We start from the raw sequence: 14,688 nt of genomic DNA, 5'->3' as shown, positions 1-14,688 counted from the left end.
CAAAGTCCTGCCGTGCGGGAGGTTCACAGGTCAAGGGGCAATCCTAAGCACACCTCTGATTCCACCACCTTGGCGCTCCGGCCACAGCAGGGGCCTAGACCCTGTCCAAGGAAGGAATGCTCTCCCTCCCCCTGAAGCCCCACCCATGGGCTCTACCAGAGACACCTTCCTGCTGAGGTAAAACAGCAAAGTGGTCTCCAAAAAGGGCATCAGATGCGTGATTTTAGGTATATATATATATATATATACACACACACAGAGGGCGATGAGAGGGCCCGCTCGTCTGAGTTCTGGCGGTGCAATCCAGGGGTTTTTCTGCATTTGGACTGAATCCGCAGTTTCCGAAGGGATCCGTGTATGGGCCCCAGGGGCTGGTTTTATCAGTTCTACACTCTGGGCTTCTGACTTTCCTGTCTTTTAAAGACCGGGTCCCATTGCTGGAAAGGGGAGGTGGGGGAGGATTGGAGAGCTGAACTGATCTTCTGGAGTCTAAACTGATAAACATGAGAATAACCTATTGAATAACCTATTTCCTTGTGGCTACTCCGACTCCTTCGGACATGGCCTTGGTTGGTAGAAGGGTCAGAAGCAAAGAGACTAGACATCGTCCTGGTTTAAACATGCATTTTAACCTTCATTCATCGATCCTAGCTCATTTCTCTGGCCTTCTGGGAAAACAGCAAACGCAGAAAACCTCCGATCTACAGCCACTGAACATGAGGACTCCTTCGGAAAGGTGTGTGAAGTGCTGACAGGGGCCCGAGTGGCCTTGGAAACCACCCCCCACCACCCAGGGCCTGCTCAGTGACCTCCCAGCCAGAACACCCCCTACTCGCCCTTCCGGTGCTTTGACCTTCGTCTGCTCTGACGGGAGATTGAATGGGCCAGCGATTACCGTACAGAGTGTGTTTTCAGACCTTTGGAAGGTGCAGCACCGCGCTCCCGGGTTGTCCCTCATCGGGGGTGTTACTTGTCCATAACTCCGGGGGACTATGGTCTGGTCAGAGACTGGCCCTCCAAAGAAAACCCCAGATTCCAATGAACCACAGCACCGCGGCCGACAAGGTTTAACTCCTATGACGGCAAAATGTTTTCTTTTAAATCCTCATAACGAGCTTATTCTGTACAATCAGAAAAGAAAGACACCAAACCATTTAAACATAATTTATGTACATTTATGGCTTTTACACAATAATAGCAAAGATTGTTCTTGTATCTGTAAGTACATCCGCATCATCAGGCACTTCTCAGCGAGTACTGGAGTGGGATGGGGGCCTGCACTGTTACTAAACTCAAGGAGCAAGACGAGGACTCGAGGGCAGGCGCGGCCTGTCCCGCCCACTCTGCCAGACCACCCTCAGGGAGGCGGCCCAGCGGCACGCCCCCGGCTTTATCTGCACAGACTACACTCCGTTCTTTATGGAATGATGATTCCCTAGCTACAATTGCAAGAGAAACTTCTCATTTAGAAGTCTGTTATAAATTAAGAACTCTTGAGGAGCTGGCTGTAAAAATGCCAGGGGGCTCGGTAACACAGGCCCAGTAGTGGACCGATCTGACGGTCTCCCTGCGGAGAACCATCTCCACCCGAGGCGCCCTCCTCTTGGGAGGTCCCACTGATCTCCTGCTCCCTGGAGTAGAGCCTGCACTGATTAACTGAGACTGCGTACGTTCGTCCAGGCAGAACCTTCCATGCCACACGTGTATGACCTACGTACAGTCCAGACGTCTATATTACAGAAACAATACTTTATATTTAAAATATCTGAAGAGCTCTATAATACAATATGCTTTTAATAACAGTACAAACCGGGGGGAAAGAAATCAAACAAGGCTGCATAGGTGGTACCATGTGCACATTTCACAAAGCAATAATGTACAATAAAACTGGTAGATTAGTTATTCCAGAAAGTCAGTCTTCATACAGAAAGAGAAATCAGAGGTCACATAATGTTTTCAAAATAGACAAGGGGCCTTCCACTGGAGATCACTGTACCCCAGGGCGCTAGCTACCCGGGATTCATGTCAGGATTTCGACACAAAAAAGAAAAATTCGAAGGAAAAAAAGATATTTACACAGACTTCGGAGGAAGAAAGACCTTTAGAAGCCACACTGAAGCAGTAAGGTTTTGATAGTGATGTTGGCTGTGGTTGTCTCTGAGGCTCACGAGTAAGGACATGGGGGGTGGGGGTGTCCAAGGGGTGGTTGCAGTAACAGAAACCGAGTAATCGGCACCAACAAGGTCCGTTCCGTAGGCAGGAGGCACCACTGAGAGGGACGGCATCTCTACAGCCAGGTGTGTTCTGGAGCGGCCAACGATGAAGAGGGTTGTTTAACAACTCTTCAACATCATAGGAGTTTTAGTGGGAAGCTTCTTACCATAGAGCCGGCCCCCTGGAGGAAATCTATCAAGGACACTTCTGTTCTTGTTAAACATGTAGAAAAAACTAAGCCAACAGAGATGCAATTCACAGATGAGACGAAGTAAATGCGGTTTGGGCTAAGCACACAGAAATCAGATCAGAGCCTCCTCAAGCTGGCAAGAGGAACATTTTTGTTCAGCTGTTCCTTTTATTGTGCTGACTTTGGGCGTCCACACGACTTGAAAATACCAATGCTGCAAGTGGGACGCAAAGCCAATGAATTTGATCTGTCAGTTACAGGTAAATGGAAAATATTACAACATAATGATCAGGATTATAGTTTAGGTTGCTAAATGCTGAAGAAATTCTCAACTTACACAAAGGCTTTTAAAATTCAAATATACAACTTAGAGCTGGTTTGTTGATTTTCAATGAATCGCCCTAGGTTTTCAACAAGCTCTTTTCCACTGGGTAGCTTCTGTGCTCATGAACACACACACCCCACACATCACCGAAGTCCCATTCTAAATGCCCCTCTGACTGACTCTCCACGGTGCGCTACACGATCTGCAGGACGGGAGGACAGAAGGAAAGAGGGATGAGGTGTGGGGGTTGACGGAACCCGCAAGGCAAGGCTATAAAAACCTGCCTCCACCCAGACCAAAATAAGAGCGCAGAGTTGTGAGGGGAAAATTCCAGTGAAGCTCAGCTTAAAGTGGCTGTTAATGGAAAGCCCAGTCAGAGAAAGGGGTGCTGTTCTGGGCGCAGGTCTCCCTTCCTGCCCGACAGACCTGTTACAAGGCCTCCCAGGAGGAGCCGCAAGGACGAGAGGACTCAGTGCTACGTGGTACACTTAGTTCACAGAGGAACAGCATATGTAATTTCTTTAAAATACATACATAGAAACATACCAAGTTCTCCTAAACTTGAAACACAAAAATGTCCTTAACTATACACCACTCTCCTGCCAAAATAGGGCCCGAAACATTGAGTAGGCAAGTACTAATTACAATGATTTTAAGATTAGTCAGAAACATCACCAAGCAGCATCCCCAAGTGTACAAACCAGTTAAGCACGTACAAAATTAGTACTAATCCAGTTAGAATACAAAATGAAAATTATGGATGCTGTCTCAAATATCTGGGAGTCCGTAAATTTACAAGCGGTATATTGTAACAAAGTAGACTCTAGTTTTAAGAAAACATTACAGTTCAGCATCTATTCCAAAAATGATCAAGTCCCAACAGTAACATCAAAAATCATTTATCTGGAAATTAGAACCATTTGTATGTTTGTACAAATTTGCAAATAACAAAATAAACAAACAAAAAAAATAGAAAAGACCTGTACAAGGCTGGCATTTACTTTTTTTTTTTTCCCAAAGAGTCTGACAAGTCCGCTGGACTCAGCAGCTTGCTGACAGGGTGTTGGTTCTCGTGAGTGACGTGGCAGCGTGAGCAGGTCAGAAGCTGCGCCACGGAGGTGCTGGGCGGAGGGCTTGGTTCTTGGGGATTCGTCAGTTCAGCAGAACACAGGTAGGACGCACAAAAGTTTAACTTATTAAGGACATGAGACCATCACAGTATTACAAAAAAAGAGTATAAACTTTCCTTGGACCGAATAGCTATTTAAAAAACAAAACACACACAAAGACAATTCTGTAGCTACTGCTTATATACAAAACTTGAAAGCACACCGGGATCCAAAAGTCTGTTCTGCAGTTACATGGTGCAGTGAGTTTGGCACTTGATTGTAATGAAATCTCCGATGGTGCGGTCCTTATCTGCAGCCGCACATAACCTGCGAGCACTGGGCAAACATCCTGTACAGGAAAAGTGTCTTCGCTGCCAAGTCTGACGAAAGGAAAAAAAAAACAACACGTTTTTTTTGTTTGTTTGGTTTTTTTAAATCAAGAAAATGAGAAGATGGGGTGATGGACATCTTTGGACTTCTCCCCAATTCCTGCTGTCAGACAATCTGAAGTACTTTTAAATGTAGCCTAAGAGGGGAAAAAAACACACACACACCATAAAAATATAGCCAAATTAAAATCAATTCAACTTAACCTATTAGAGTGACAGACAAACACTGGTAGTAGGCAGAGCTCTCTCAAACAGCCCTGAAATCATTCATGGGGGGATGGGAGTCTCCACTTTAAGAAACCCTTTAGCATGTGACTTACATCGCATGTATTCATTTACTGAAGAGCTACTAAAAAGATGCAGCCATCTAACTGTCAAAGAAAATCTTTAAAGCAGTTACAGGAAGGTTCCACGCTTCAGCTCGGAAGGGAAACGTGTAAGCTGTGAAAGGGTGGGGAATGAATAAATATTAAAAGCTGCCTCTCTGCACGAGGCAGCCAGCTGACATCCAAAGAGCCCTAGCCGTGGAGGAGACGCGCGGCTTAGGTGCTCCTCCCTCAACTGAAGTTCGGACTGCAGGTCTCGGGCTATCGGGGTGGCCTCACCTGCTCGCGACTCGCTCCTAGCCTGACACCCAGCTGTGCGTCGTGGTCTTGACGCCGTGCGGGAAGCTTTGGTTGGGCAACACATTGTCGAAGTTAAAGTCTAGCGTGTCTCCGTCCATGAGGTCGTTGCGGATGATGGACTCCATGTCGCAGTCCAAGCGCTCGATGAACATGCCGTCCAAGTCACTGGGGAGCTTCTCCTGGTGGAGAATGCCCATCCTGCCGTAGCCGTTGCAGCTGCCCCCCGAGGAGTAGCCCCCAAGGGCGTTCATCTGCATGGCGTGGGGCAGAGGCACTTGCAAAGCGGTCTTCGCCGGGGCCAAGCGGTTCATGCCCGAGGTGTGGGGCATGGCATTCGCCGCGTGGGGCAAGGCACGCCCATTCACTACGGACGCTGGCTGAGCGTGTCCGGGGTGGGTGTGGGAGCTGGGGCTCATCATTTTGTTATGAGATGCCTGGCTGCCGTAGGCTGGCATGACCGAATTAGGGCCCATCAGCACATTCTGGCCGAGGACCCGGCTGTTAGGCTGGGCCACCCCGGGATCGACTGGTGCCATAATGTCGTTATGGGGAGGAGAGTCGGAAGTGAGCAGCTCCTTCAAGAGCCCCGGCGCACAGTTGTACTGACTGATCCCGCCGTAGGCCGCTTTGTTGTCCGGAAGCGTCGGCATTGCCATCTGGGGCAGGGGGCTCATGCTGGACTGGCCGTAGGTGTACTTCTGGTAGTTCGGGCTCGGCGAGCTCAGACTGGTGTTGGGCGGGGCGAACGAGTAGCACGGTGCCTGCTGCATCATGGTGCCGGGCGAGGACTGGGTTGAGGCGGTTAACGACGTCGGTGGTGAGAGGAGGTTGAGATTATCCAAGAGGTTTTCCATGTTCTCGGGACTGCTTATCTCCGACAGGCTGGGCAGAGTGGAAGCCATCTTCGCAGCGGACGGGGGGTACACCAGTGGATGCACATCCCCGTCCCCGAGATCGTCCTGTTCGGTCATAATGGGCGACAGCCTCCCACTAATAGTACTAGCGTTGGAGCTGGTCCGAGGCCGAAACGTACTCCAGTTATCAAAGTCGTCGTTGCTGTGAGAGCCAGGGCTGGCGGGCCACTTAGAGAACTGAGACCCCGGGCTGTCCCCAGCACCCTCCGGGCCAGGCTGGAGGGAGGCTTTTTTCTTGGCGGCCCGGCCTCGGCTCTTGGAGAATTTACTGTTGTTGTCCATGGACGCCGCTCTCCTCCTGGGGGACTTGCCGCTCTTGCCCCCCTCGGGGTTGAGCATCCACCAAGAACTCTTTCCAGTCCCTTCATTCTGCACACGGATGAACTTGCTGTGCAGGGACAGGTTGTGACGAATTGAATTCTGGAAAGCAAAACATCGTGTTAGACATACAGCGCTTCTCCGGTTACACAGGAGTACGGACTTCACCCCGCACAGTCAGAGCAGCCCTGAACCCCCCAAACCAGTGCGGGAAAAGCAGCATCTGTATCTTCACGTGGGAACAAAATTAATACGCGTCATACAACGCCTCTTTCCGTTCTATCACCCCTAACACTGCGCCGATTCTCTTCAGACAGCACACGTGCCACTTGCTCTGGGGGGGGGGGAGTTCTGCGTTGCTGGGCCCACACGATTACGGACAGGAAAGAAGGAAACCAAGCAGCATGTATTCTCGGTCAGAAATTAAAAGCCTGAAAACTCTTAAGACTCAGATTCATTTATACCCTTGAAAGTCCATTAGGCAAATACATACAAGTGAATAAGGAAAAACTGTGTGATTTTTTTTTAATTTAGAAAGCTGAAATTCCCCCCAACAAAAGAAAAAAATTAAATTCAGGTGTTATTTGCCACCCCTCCCTCTCCGAAATCACCACTGGTATGCACCAACTAACCCTCGGACAAGGCATCAGACGACACCCTCCACCTGGGAGGGGAGGAGGACAGGTGCGGGTCCAGTGCGGGTCCAGGGCTGTCGGGGCTGCCAGCACCCCGGGGGACTTCGTAGAGCAAGGTCAACCTTTTTTTGAGCATTCAGGTGGCTCTGCTATGCACTGGCTCCATAACCTCACACAACTGCTTGGCTCCTACATGTCTTAAGTTTCCTACATGTAACAGAGAGAGATACGCAACCCCAAGGGGCTGTTGTACAGATTCAATGAGGTACCGGGTTTAAAAGACTCTGCAGTGTCTGACACATGGCAAGACTCAGTGACGAGAATATGTTAGATCCCGACTTCGGGAACACACGTCTAAGCCCCATTCCCTTCCTCTCATTCACTGGGGTGTGCATAGGAGCTTAGAGGTTTCGTGAACGCAAACCCACAACTCCAAACACACAGTGAAGGGGCCTGGGAACAGTCTCAAGTTCCAGTAGAAGCAGCAAAAGCACGCTGCCAACAAGGAAGCCCTGATCCGACGAACCACCCCCCCCCCCCCGCCCCCTGCCAAGCCTCTGGGACACGTGGAAAAGGAGCAGTGGGCTCCTGAGACGGAGGGCCTTGTCTCACAGCTCTCTCCCCCAGCACAGGACAGGGCACGTGCAGACTCCCCCCACCAGCTCACTGAGCAGTGTCTGCTGTCAGGTCCCGAAGGTCCAGGAGCAGAGCTCTCTGGAGTCCTGGACCCCTGGGAGCAGGGCGGAGTGCACAGCCCCACACTTCCACAGCTTCCTCTGCCAAGTGAGTGCAAGGCTCAGCTGGCCAAGCCCCCTGGACCCGTCGCCCCTGTCCCCGACCACAGAAAGGCTCTGGCTGGGTTTGTGGTCACCCAGGGATGCAGCCACAATGCCCACATCCTCATGCCATCAACATGCCAATCACTGCACTAGAACAGAGGCTGGCACAGCAGGACAGAGGAGCTCCACAGAGACCCAAAGTGCACGTCCTCTCTCATTAAAAGAAGGTGGAAAACAGACCGGGGGAGGGGCAGGGCATCTCACTTTCTAAAAGGAGATTTAAAAGTTAGAGAGAGGCCAGACAGCCAAGGCTGAGAAATCCACATTTCTAAACGCCCTCTGACCCTCTGTACTGCATTCCACCGCAGAGTTGCAACACGGCAGCTCCGCGAGCCGTTGGCCAGGGCTCAGAGCAGGGGTCAGGCCAGGCCCTGAACGAGGTCTCCCGCCTGGATGCGAGGTCTCCCACCTGGATGCAGGCAGGTGTGGCAAGTGGAACGACGGCGTTCTGCTCCCAGACCTTCCCCTCCTTCCACCTCTGGGTCTGTCCCCAAACTCAAGATTCCAACAGAGGCCAAGTACTGTCTTTTCCTCATGTCCTATTTCATTCCCACGTCACTCCCTTATGGGAAGGTTTTATTTACATTCTATCTCTCTCTCTCTCTCTCTCTCTCTCTCTCTCTCTCTCTCTCTCTCTCACACACACACACACACACACACACACACACACACTCTCTCTCTCTCTCTCTCTCTCTCTCTCTCTCTCTCTCTCTCTCTCTCTCTCTCTCTCTCTCACAGCCACAGCCTCATCTGCTGGGCCAACCAACACCGGCACAGCAAGTTCCAAATCCCTCCTTAAAGAAGCGAGGCTCGCCCCGGGGTAGAGACCGGGACGAGCATTTGTATGATGTGCCAGCGCGACTACCTTGTTCACGGAACACAACAGACACAGAGAAGCTGCAATGAATAAATTTCCAGAGAAAAGGAAGTCCGACTCCTGTCCCTGTCCCATTCAGTTAGCGATCAAGGGGGAAGGTCTTCCTGGACAGCAGCTTCCTGGCTGCCCCCGCTGACTGGGGAGGGCGCTGCGGCTGCACAGCATTTATAATTAGATCATTCACAACTGCAATTGGGGGGCATCTTCAGTAATGCGGCTGAGGCTCAATGATGACATCTTTAATAAAATTCAAGAAGCGTTCGCTCACTCAGATGCGACACGCGTTAACTCACTAATTAGACTCACACAAAAAGAAAAGGTCCCACAGCAACCCCTTACGTATCAAAACATTATGCCACATATTTTTCTACAAGGACATTTGAGGTCGCTCTTTGAGTAACAGCACTGTCTCCTAACTTTGCCAACAATTAAAAAAAATTTTTTCCGAACAGGAAAAGGTTTTCTGTGCAGGGCTTGTTGCATAAATTCCTGTTTTTCACACAGCCAGCAGGACATTAAAGCAGCTATGATTTCCAGGGCGTGGGGGCAGGGTGCTGAATAGGTGAATCTTGTAAAAAACTACGTGTTGCTGTGGAATGATGTGATGTCTGCAGGTCTCTGGTGGCCCCGGCCGAGGCCAGAGGAAAGTGCGGCTCACCCGTGGAGCCACGCAGCAGAGCCGCATGCACGGTCACACGGTCAGTGCGCTGAGAGAGTCGGTTCTTGAACCACGGCAACTATTTTGTGAGGAAGAGAGGAGGTGTGAGGACGGAACTCACGCACTGCAAACCACTTACCCAAAGCCTGAGTTTCTGCGTGACACCACGGAAGAAGACCAGTCGGCACATTCCTTCTCCGCCAGCTGTGTTTCCCTGCGGCCCTAGCTTTCCACCAATGCTGAGCTGGCTTTCTTTCCCCCAAGCACACCTCCCTCTGAACCGGGCTCCCTGGCTCTGCCCCACCGCCTGCACCCCTGGCCCCAGCATGCAGTGCAGTGCGTTCTTCTCAGGAAGCCCGGTCCAGCGGACTCCGTGGATCACGCAGAGGAAGGGGACCCTGGACATGGCCATACGTGCTGGTCCCACCCGCGCTGCGGGCTGTTCTAACTCTTCAGGCACGCTGCTTGGTGTGCTCTGCAGACCAGGGTCCAAGCTCCTTATAGGGCAAGGGGCTCAGGTTCGTTTTCATTTCTGAGTCTCAAATCCCTTACTGTGCTCTGCACATAAGACAGTCAATGGCTGTTTGCTGACTGACGTCCCCACCCATTATAGGGAAGCTGTAACGCCTTACACAGCTTTTACCCGCCCCGCCATGTGCCAATGCATTCCAAGTGAGGTTTACTGGGGCCCCCTTTCCGCTGCATGCAGCGAAGGACAAAAGGAGGAATGATACGCAATCTCTGCCCTCTAGGTGTTCTTTGATCGCCTAGGGAGAGAGCGGTCCGCCGAAGTACACGCTCGAGACACAACAGATGCACAAAGAGCAATCCAGGAGCACCGCCTTCTTCCCACCAAGGTCACCCCCCACCCCTGCCAACTCCAGTCCCAGTCCAAGGGTCCCCTCCTTGAAGGAGCCCTTCCAGATAACCCCCACTCACCCTGCAGCTCTCTAACGCAGAACCTTTGTCACTCACAATTATGACTCTGCTCTGCCTGGTCCCGGGGACACGCCGGGCTCCCCACCACACCGTAAGCTGCAGGAGCTCAGGCACCCGGCCTGTCCCCTGCACACTGTGTCCTCACAGTCCCCACCAAGGCGGCTCTCAGCACCTGCTGAACGGATCGGCAGGCCCTGAACGCACGCACGGGGCTACCGTAAAGACCGGATGAGACAGCACCTGTTAAGTGCTCACCTCAATCAGCGTTCGCTGGCGTTGTTACTATGAGCATGAAGGTGGCTCTGAAGTGCATGTCTCTACTTTAGAGATTTACCTGTATTACAACCGTGAGCCTCATTTCTTTACAATCGCGCCTCACACTGTGCCTGCTAGCATGCGGCTTTCCCGAGTGTTTCTAGGAGAGCAGACCCATGCGGGGTGAGAGTTAAGGTGTCGTCTCCTGGCAGCGGACAGCGTCTCAGAGACCCACAGACACTGGCTCAGAGACCCAGCGACTGAGGCTGGCCTGTGCCCACACTTGCCAGTCAGTGTCATTGGAACCTCACTAAGGTGCCGCTGCTGAGCCCTGTGTGCCGGCATCTCACCTGACCATGGGCTCTGGCCGCAGCCACCGAGCGACAGGGGAGAAGTGGCAGGAATTGGGGCAGGCCAACGTCAGCAGGCTCCCACCGGCAGCTCTGGGGGTCGACCCCTGCCCAGCTAGAGAAGCCGGCCCACAGAGACCCAGAGGGACGGGGACAGGGACTGCCCCTCCCCAGGACGCTCTGAACAACCCCCACTGTCTACAGCGATGATCGGACAGCCACTCAAGTGTGAGAAGAAGTCTTCATACCTTTTGTTTACTCAGTTTTTAAAAAATCTGTATTTGCGAATGTTATATACTGTAATATATACAATAAATTGGTACAGTACAAGTGAATAAATGTACTATCAAAAAGATATAGAATTTTTCCAACATGTGGCAGACCACCAGTCTGTCACAGTAGACTTCTAGCAGACGAGAAGCCCCAACCAAGAAAACCAAGGGGCACAACTAGCCCTCGAGTCCAGGCCAGCAAACTCTTGGCTGCAGAAGTGGTCTGGTCCAGTCTGGGGCTTGCCTCCTCCTCCCCTCCCCCACGTGACACTTCTCCTCACCCTGGGCTTCCCTGGACAACCCCCTCGCCCCCAAGCTGCAGGGAGGCTCCATCCGGCCTGCCCATCCCTGTGCGTTGACTTCACCGCCCCTCAGCCACGGGTCTCCCTTCACTGCTGCCCTCCCGCCTCCCTGCTCAGCAGTCCTAAGATGACTCTGGTCTGTGTTTAACCAAAATAAAACAAAACCAGCACCTTTACCTGAACACATCCTGCTCACGGACCCCTGGCCTTCGTACTTTATACCTGTAGTTGGCTAACTGCTTTCAACACATCGGCTCATTCCATCCTTGGAGGAGCCCCACCTACGGCAGGTGTTATTGGCCCAGTTGCAGAAAAGGGGAAACTGAGGCTCAGGAAATGAGCCGAGGCTAGGACTCAGACCCAGGTTTGGAGGCCCCACGTGCAGCCCCCGGCCAGCGGGAAAACCAGATCGTCGGCCTCTCAGTCAACACTGCGGCCGCGTGTGTGCCTCTCCTGGGAGCGGAAATGACGCTGTTCACAAATACTGGTTTAGGAAACGTGAAACTCATCTTCCTCCTCCATGGGGAGTAATTTTTAAAAAACGTAACTCGCTTTTAATTCTAATGGCTCCTCTTCTCAGCAGCAGCTGAGGTGCGAGCTTCAGACATGGACATCGCCTTGGGGACCCACAGGAAAACGGGGAGGTCCCCCAGGGCTGCCACAGCCGGGAGCTGCCCGTCGCCCCTGGAGCGGTTGGTGTGAGCAACACTCACCAGGTCAAACAAAAGAATTTCCAAGACATGGGAACACGTGACTAAATCAATTTGTTGTTGTAGAAATTCTAGAAATTCTTTCAAAATGCTAGATAAATGAGACTTTTCCAAAAGCGTTTTATCTAATTTCTGTGCACGCAGTCAGCGTGTGTGATTGCTCTGTGGGCTCCCAGCGTGGACTTCACTCCCTCCTCCTGCTTCCTCTTCTGCACCGCCTCTCCCTGCTCTCCTACAAGGGAGAGCACGCGAAGGGGAAAGCAGGAATAATCTCTCCTCAACAGAGTTCCCATTACAGCTGTTAATAAACCAAAACCGCTCTGCTCCCAATCAGAAAGGGCACCACTGGCACGCGTCGCCAACAGACAACACAGAGAGTCCCCTTTAAAGGGCGCTGCGACACCTGCTGCCAACAGCCGACCTACCAGCTCGCACCTTCGGCTTTCCTTTCCCGGCACAGACTTCATTCCCCGAAACGCTGATGACCCCAGAGGCCGGCCGCCCCCTCTGCCCGCACTGGGCTTCTCCAATGGCCCCAGAGCCGTAGGCAGAGGACCACCGCCGGCCTCGTAGAACTTTCGAGTGCAGGACACTGGGAAGGGCGCCTGGCCTAGCACCTTCCTCTATACCAGGAAGGACAGTTCAGAGAGGTGCAAACGCAGGTGGAAAGCTTGTGTGCGCTCACTCACAGAGCAGCAGGGCTGCGTGGGGCTCTCCCCCTGGCACGTAACACAGCAGGCAAGGACACACCACTGTCGGGTGCACACCTAGCGCTGGAGAGCCTTATCTCTGACTCAGATCACTCCAAAGGAAGGAAAATACGACTACAGGAGAGCAGCTTCTGCTAAAAAAGAGGCCTGTGGGCGTGTACGTGCTCATGTAGAACAGCACCCAGAAAACAGACGTAGGAAGAGCTCCTAAGCACCGTGAGGACGTGTGTGTCTGGGGGAGATGCCCGGGGAGCTCGGGCCGGCTTCGGGGCCACTCTGTGTGGGTTGCCCTCAGCCTCAGCCTAGACGCCGTGAACAGAGACACGAGTGTTACAAAGGCCTGTCAGGGGCTGAAGCTGGCTCAAGCCTTGGCTTCTCAGGTCATAGTTGGAAAGCACAGTGATGTACCTCGCTGTGCCCCACAGGAAAACCCCATCTTCAGGGACAGCTACTGTTTCATGAGAGGAAGGGCTCCGCCCTGCACTCTCAGAAGGTTAAAGTGGAAGTCCTTCCTATGCCACGTAATGCCACGTGCTTCACACACTAGCAGAAACCAGGAACCCTGAAAGACAAAACCCAAACCCTCCCCAGGTGAAGGTGAAGCCTCCGATGCCTACGAGCGCCTTCCCTTCTTCCAGGGCGTGAGTCATTTACATGAGTCCCTCACCTTCCATACTGTCCATAGAAGGTGCCCGTGCCGATCCCCGTTTCAGTCTGGAGGTGAAGACTGCTTCCCACCGTCGTACACGTGGGCCTGACACTGCTGTACCGGCCCGCAGGCCAACTCTCAAGTAAGCGCCATCGAGCCTGGCTAATAAGGTCCCAGCGGTAGATATATGGAGACTAAATGTCATTTAGCTACAATCCTTCTAAGTGCCGTGGGTGTGCGTGTATGTGTGTGCATGTGTGTGTTGTTTTAAAGGGAATGCTGTAGGCTACTGAGGATTTCAAAGTGAAGCTGGTATCTCTTGAGATCAATTTAGTTTCAGTGTGGCACGCGCACACATCCGTAGTGACCTTTAACCTACTGTGCCTCCCTCCCCAGCGACGCTCAGAGACCGGGTACCGCCAAGTGTGCAGCAGAGCCCACAACCCCTGCCCTGCTGCGTGGTGACCTGAAGGAGCCTGGCCGTCTGGAACTTCTAGTTAAATAACTGCCCAGAATGTGAGCTCTTTTTTTTGCTGCTCTTGCCTGGTGACTCTCTCGGACACATTAGGCCCCACCAAAGCAAAACAGTAGAGGAAACCCAGTTGTGGGTGAAGTGATTCTGCTGTTTCCTACTGAAAATCCTCATCTGTTTTACAGGTCACACTGCTCCTCAACTCTTCAGTGGCTCTATAAATGCACCTCTTTACAGTGCAATTAACTACCTTATGTATTTGGCTATCAGAAGAATGAGTGAAAACAGAATAAAAACCAAAACATTAGGATTTATTCTCGTCTGATGAAGAACTTAAATGAGGCATGACACAAAACACAGCATAGCAACAACCTGCTCCATGTTAACGTTGCCTAAAGTTATTGGAGGACTGAGGTGAATTTTCACGTCTCCTGTCACGGTTGGTGATGAGCCCATCAAGCCTGCTCAGGCTGGAGGGATGCTGGCTCGTGGTGTGTGCCCACGGTGTTTACAGGAGCCAGTGAGCAGCTTTCGCGAGTGCAAATGCAAAGGGGAGAACGCTGAAACTGAGGTTAAAGTCTCCAGAACAACATCCTCCCTACAGGACGCACTATCTGAAATTGTTTTTTATCCTCAATATGCTCACTGTCTGCAAGATCTAGGGGGAAATGAATCTGCTGCGTGCATAATCCATTTACCAAGAACCGCTACCCTTAGGAAATAGAATTAAAAAGTACAAAATCTAGGTTTATGCTTTTTCTCCCCTATTTTGGAACTCAAAGACAATAAATCCAGATTATTAAAAAAGGACAGCAAATTGCAATAAAAATACGACACTCTAAATTACATAGTGTTTGCAATGTGAACAGTTCTCTTCACCACACAGAATCTTGAAACTGGGTTGTCTGCCTATTATTCTGACAAAGGAGCCTAAT

The 14,688-nt window shown here is 51.6% G+C and overlaps 1 protein-coding gene across 2 annotated transcripts in view; it reads right to left on the bottom strand.

The window, feature by feature from the left end:
* Nucleotides 1-1,149: 1,149 nt before the first annotated feature.
* The window catches only part of FOXO1 (forkhead box O1), an 87,365-nt gene continuing 73,826 nt past the window's right edge, over nucleotides 1,150-14,688 (bottom strand). Inside the window, exons 2-3 of one of the 2 annotated variants that reach the window (XM_024568552.2) lie at nucleotides 4,833-6,187; nucleotides 1,150-4,364 (exon numbers count right to left, since the gene is read on the bottom strand). In XM_024568552.2, coding sequence (XP_024424320.2) covers nucleotides 4,850-6,187 — 1,338 coding nt within the window. In that variant the 3' untranslated portion in view covers nucleotides 1,150-4,364; nucleotides 4,833-4,849. The remainder of the gene's footprint in view (nucleotides 4,365-4,832; nucleotides 6,188-14,688) is intronic. The other variant, XM_053916526.1, reaches the window with a different exon arrangement.

This window comes from Desmodus rotundus, chromosome 13 (assembly GCF_022682495.2).
Source record: "Desmodus rotundus isolate HL8 chromosome 13, HLdesRot8A.1, whole genome shotgun sequence".
In the NCBI taxonomy this organism is placed as follows: Eukaryota; Metazoa; Chordata; class Mammalia; order Chiroptera; family Phyllostomidae; genus Desmodus; species Desmodus rotundus.
The sequence above is the reverse complement of the archived record's forward strand: the minus strand, read 5'-3'. Positions and strand labels throughout refer to the sequence as shown.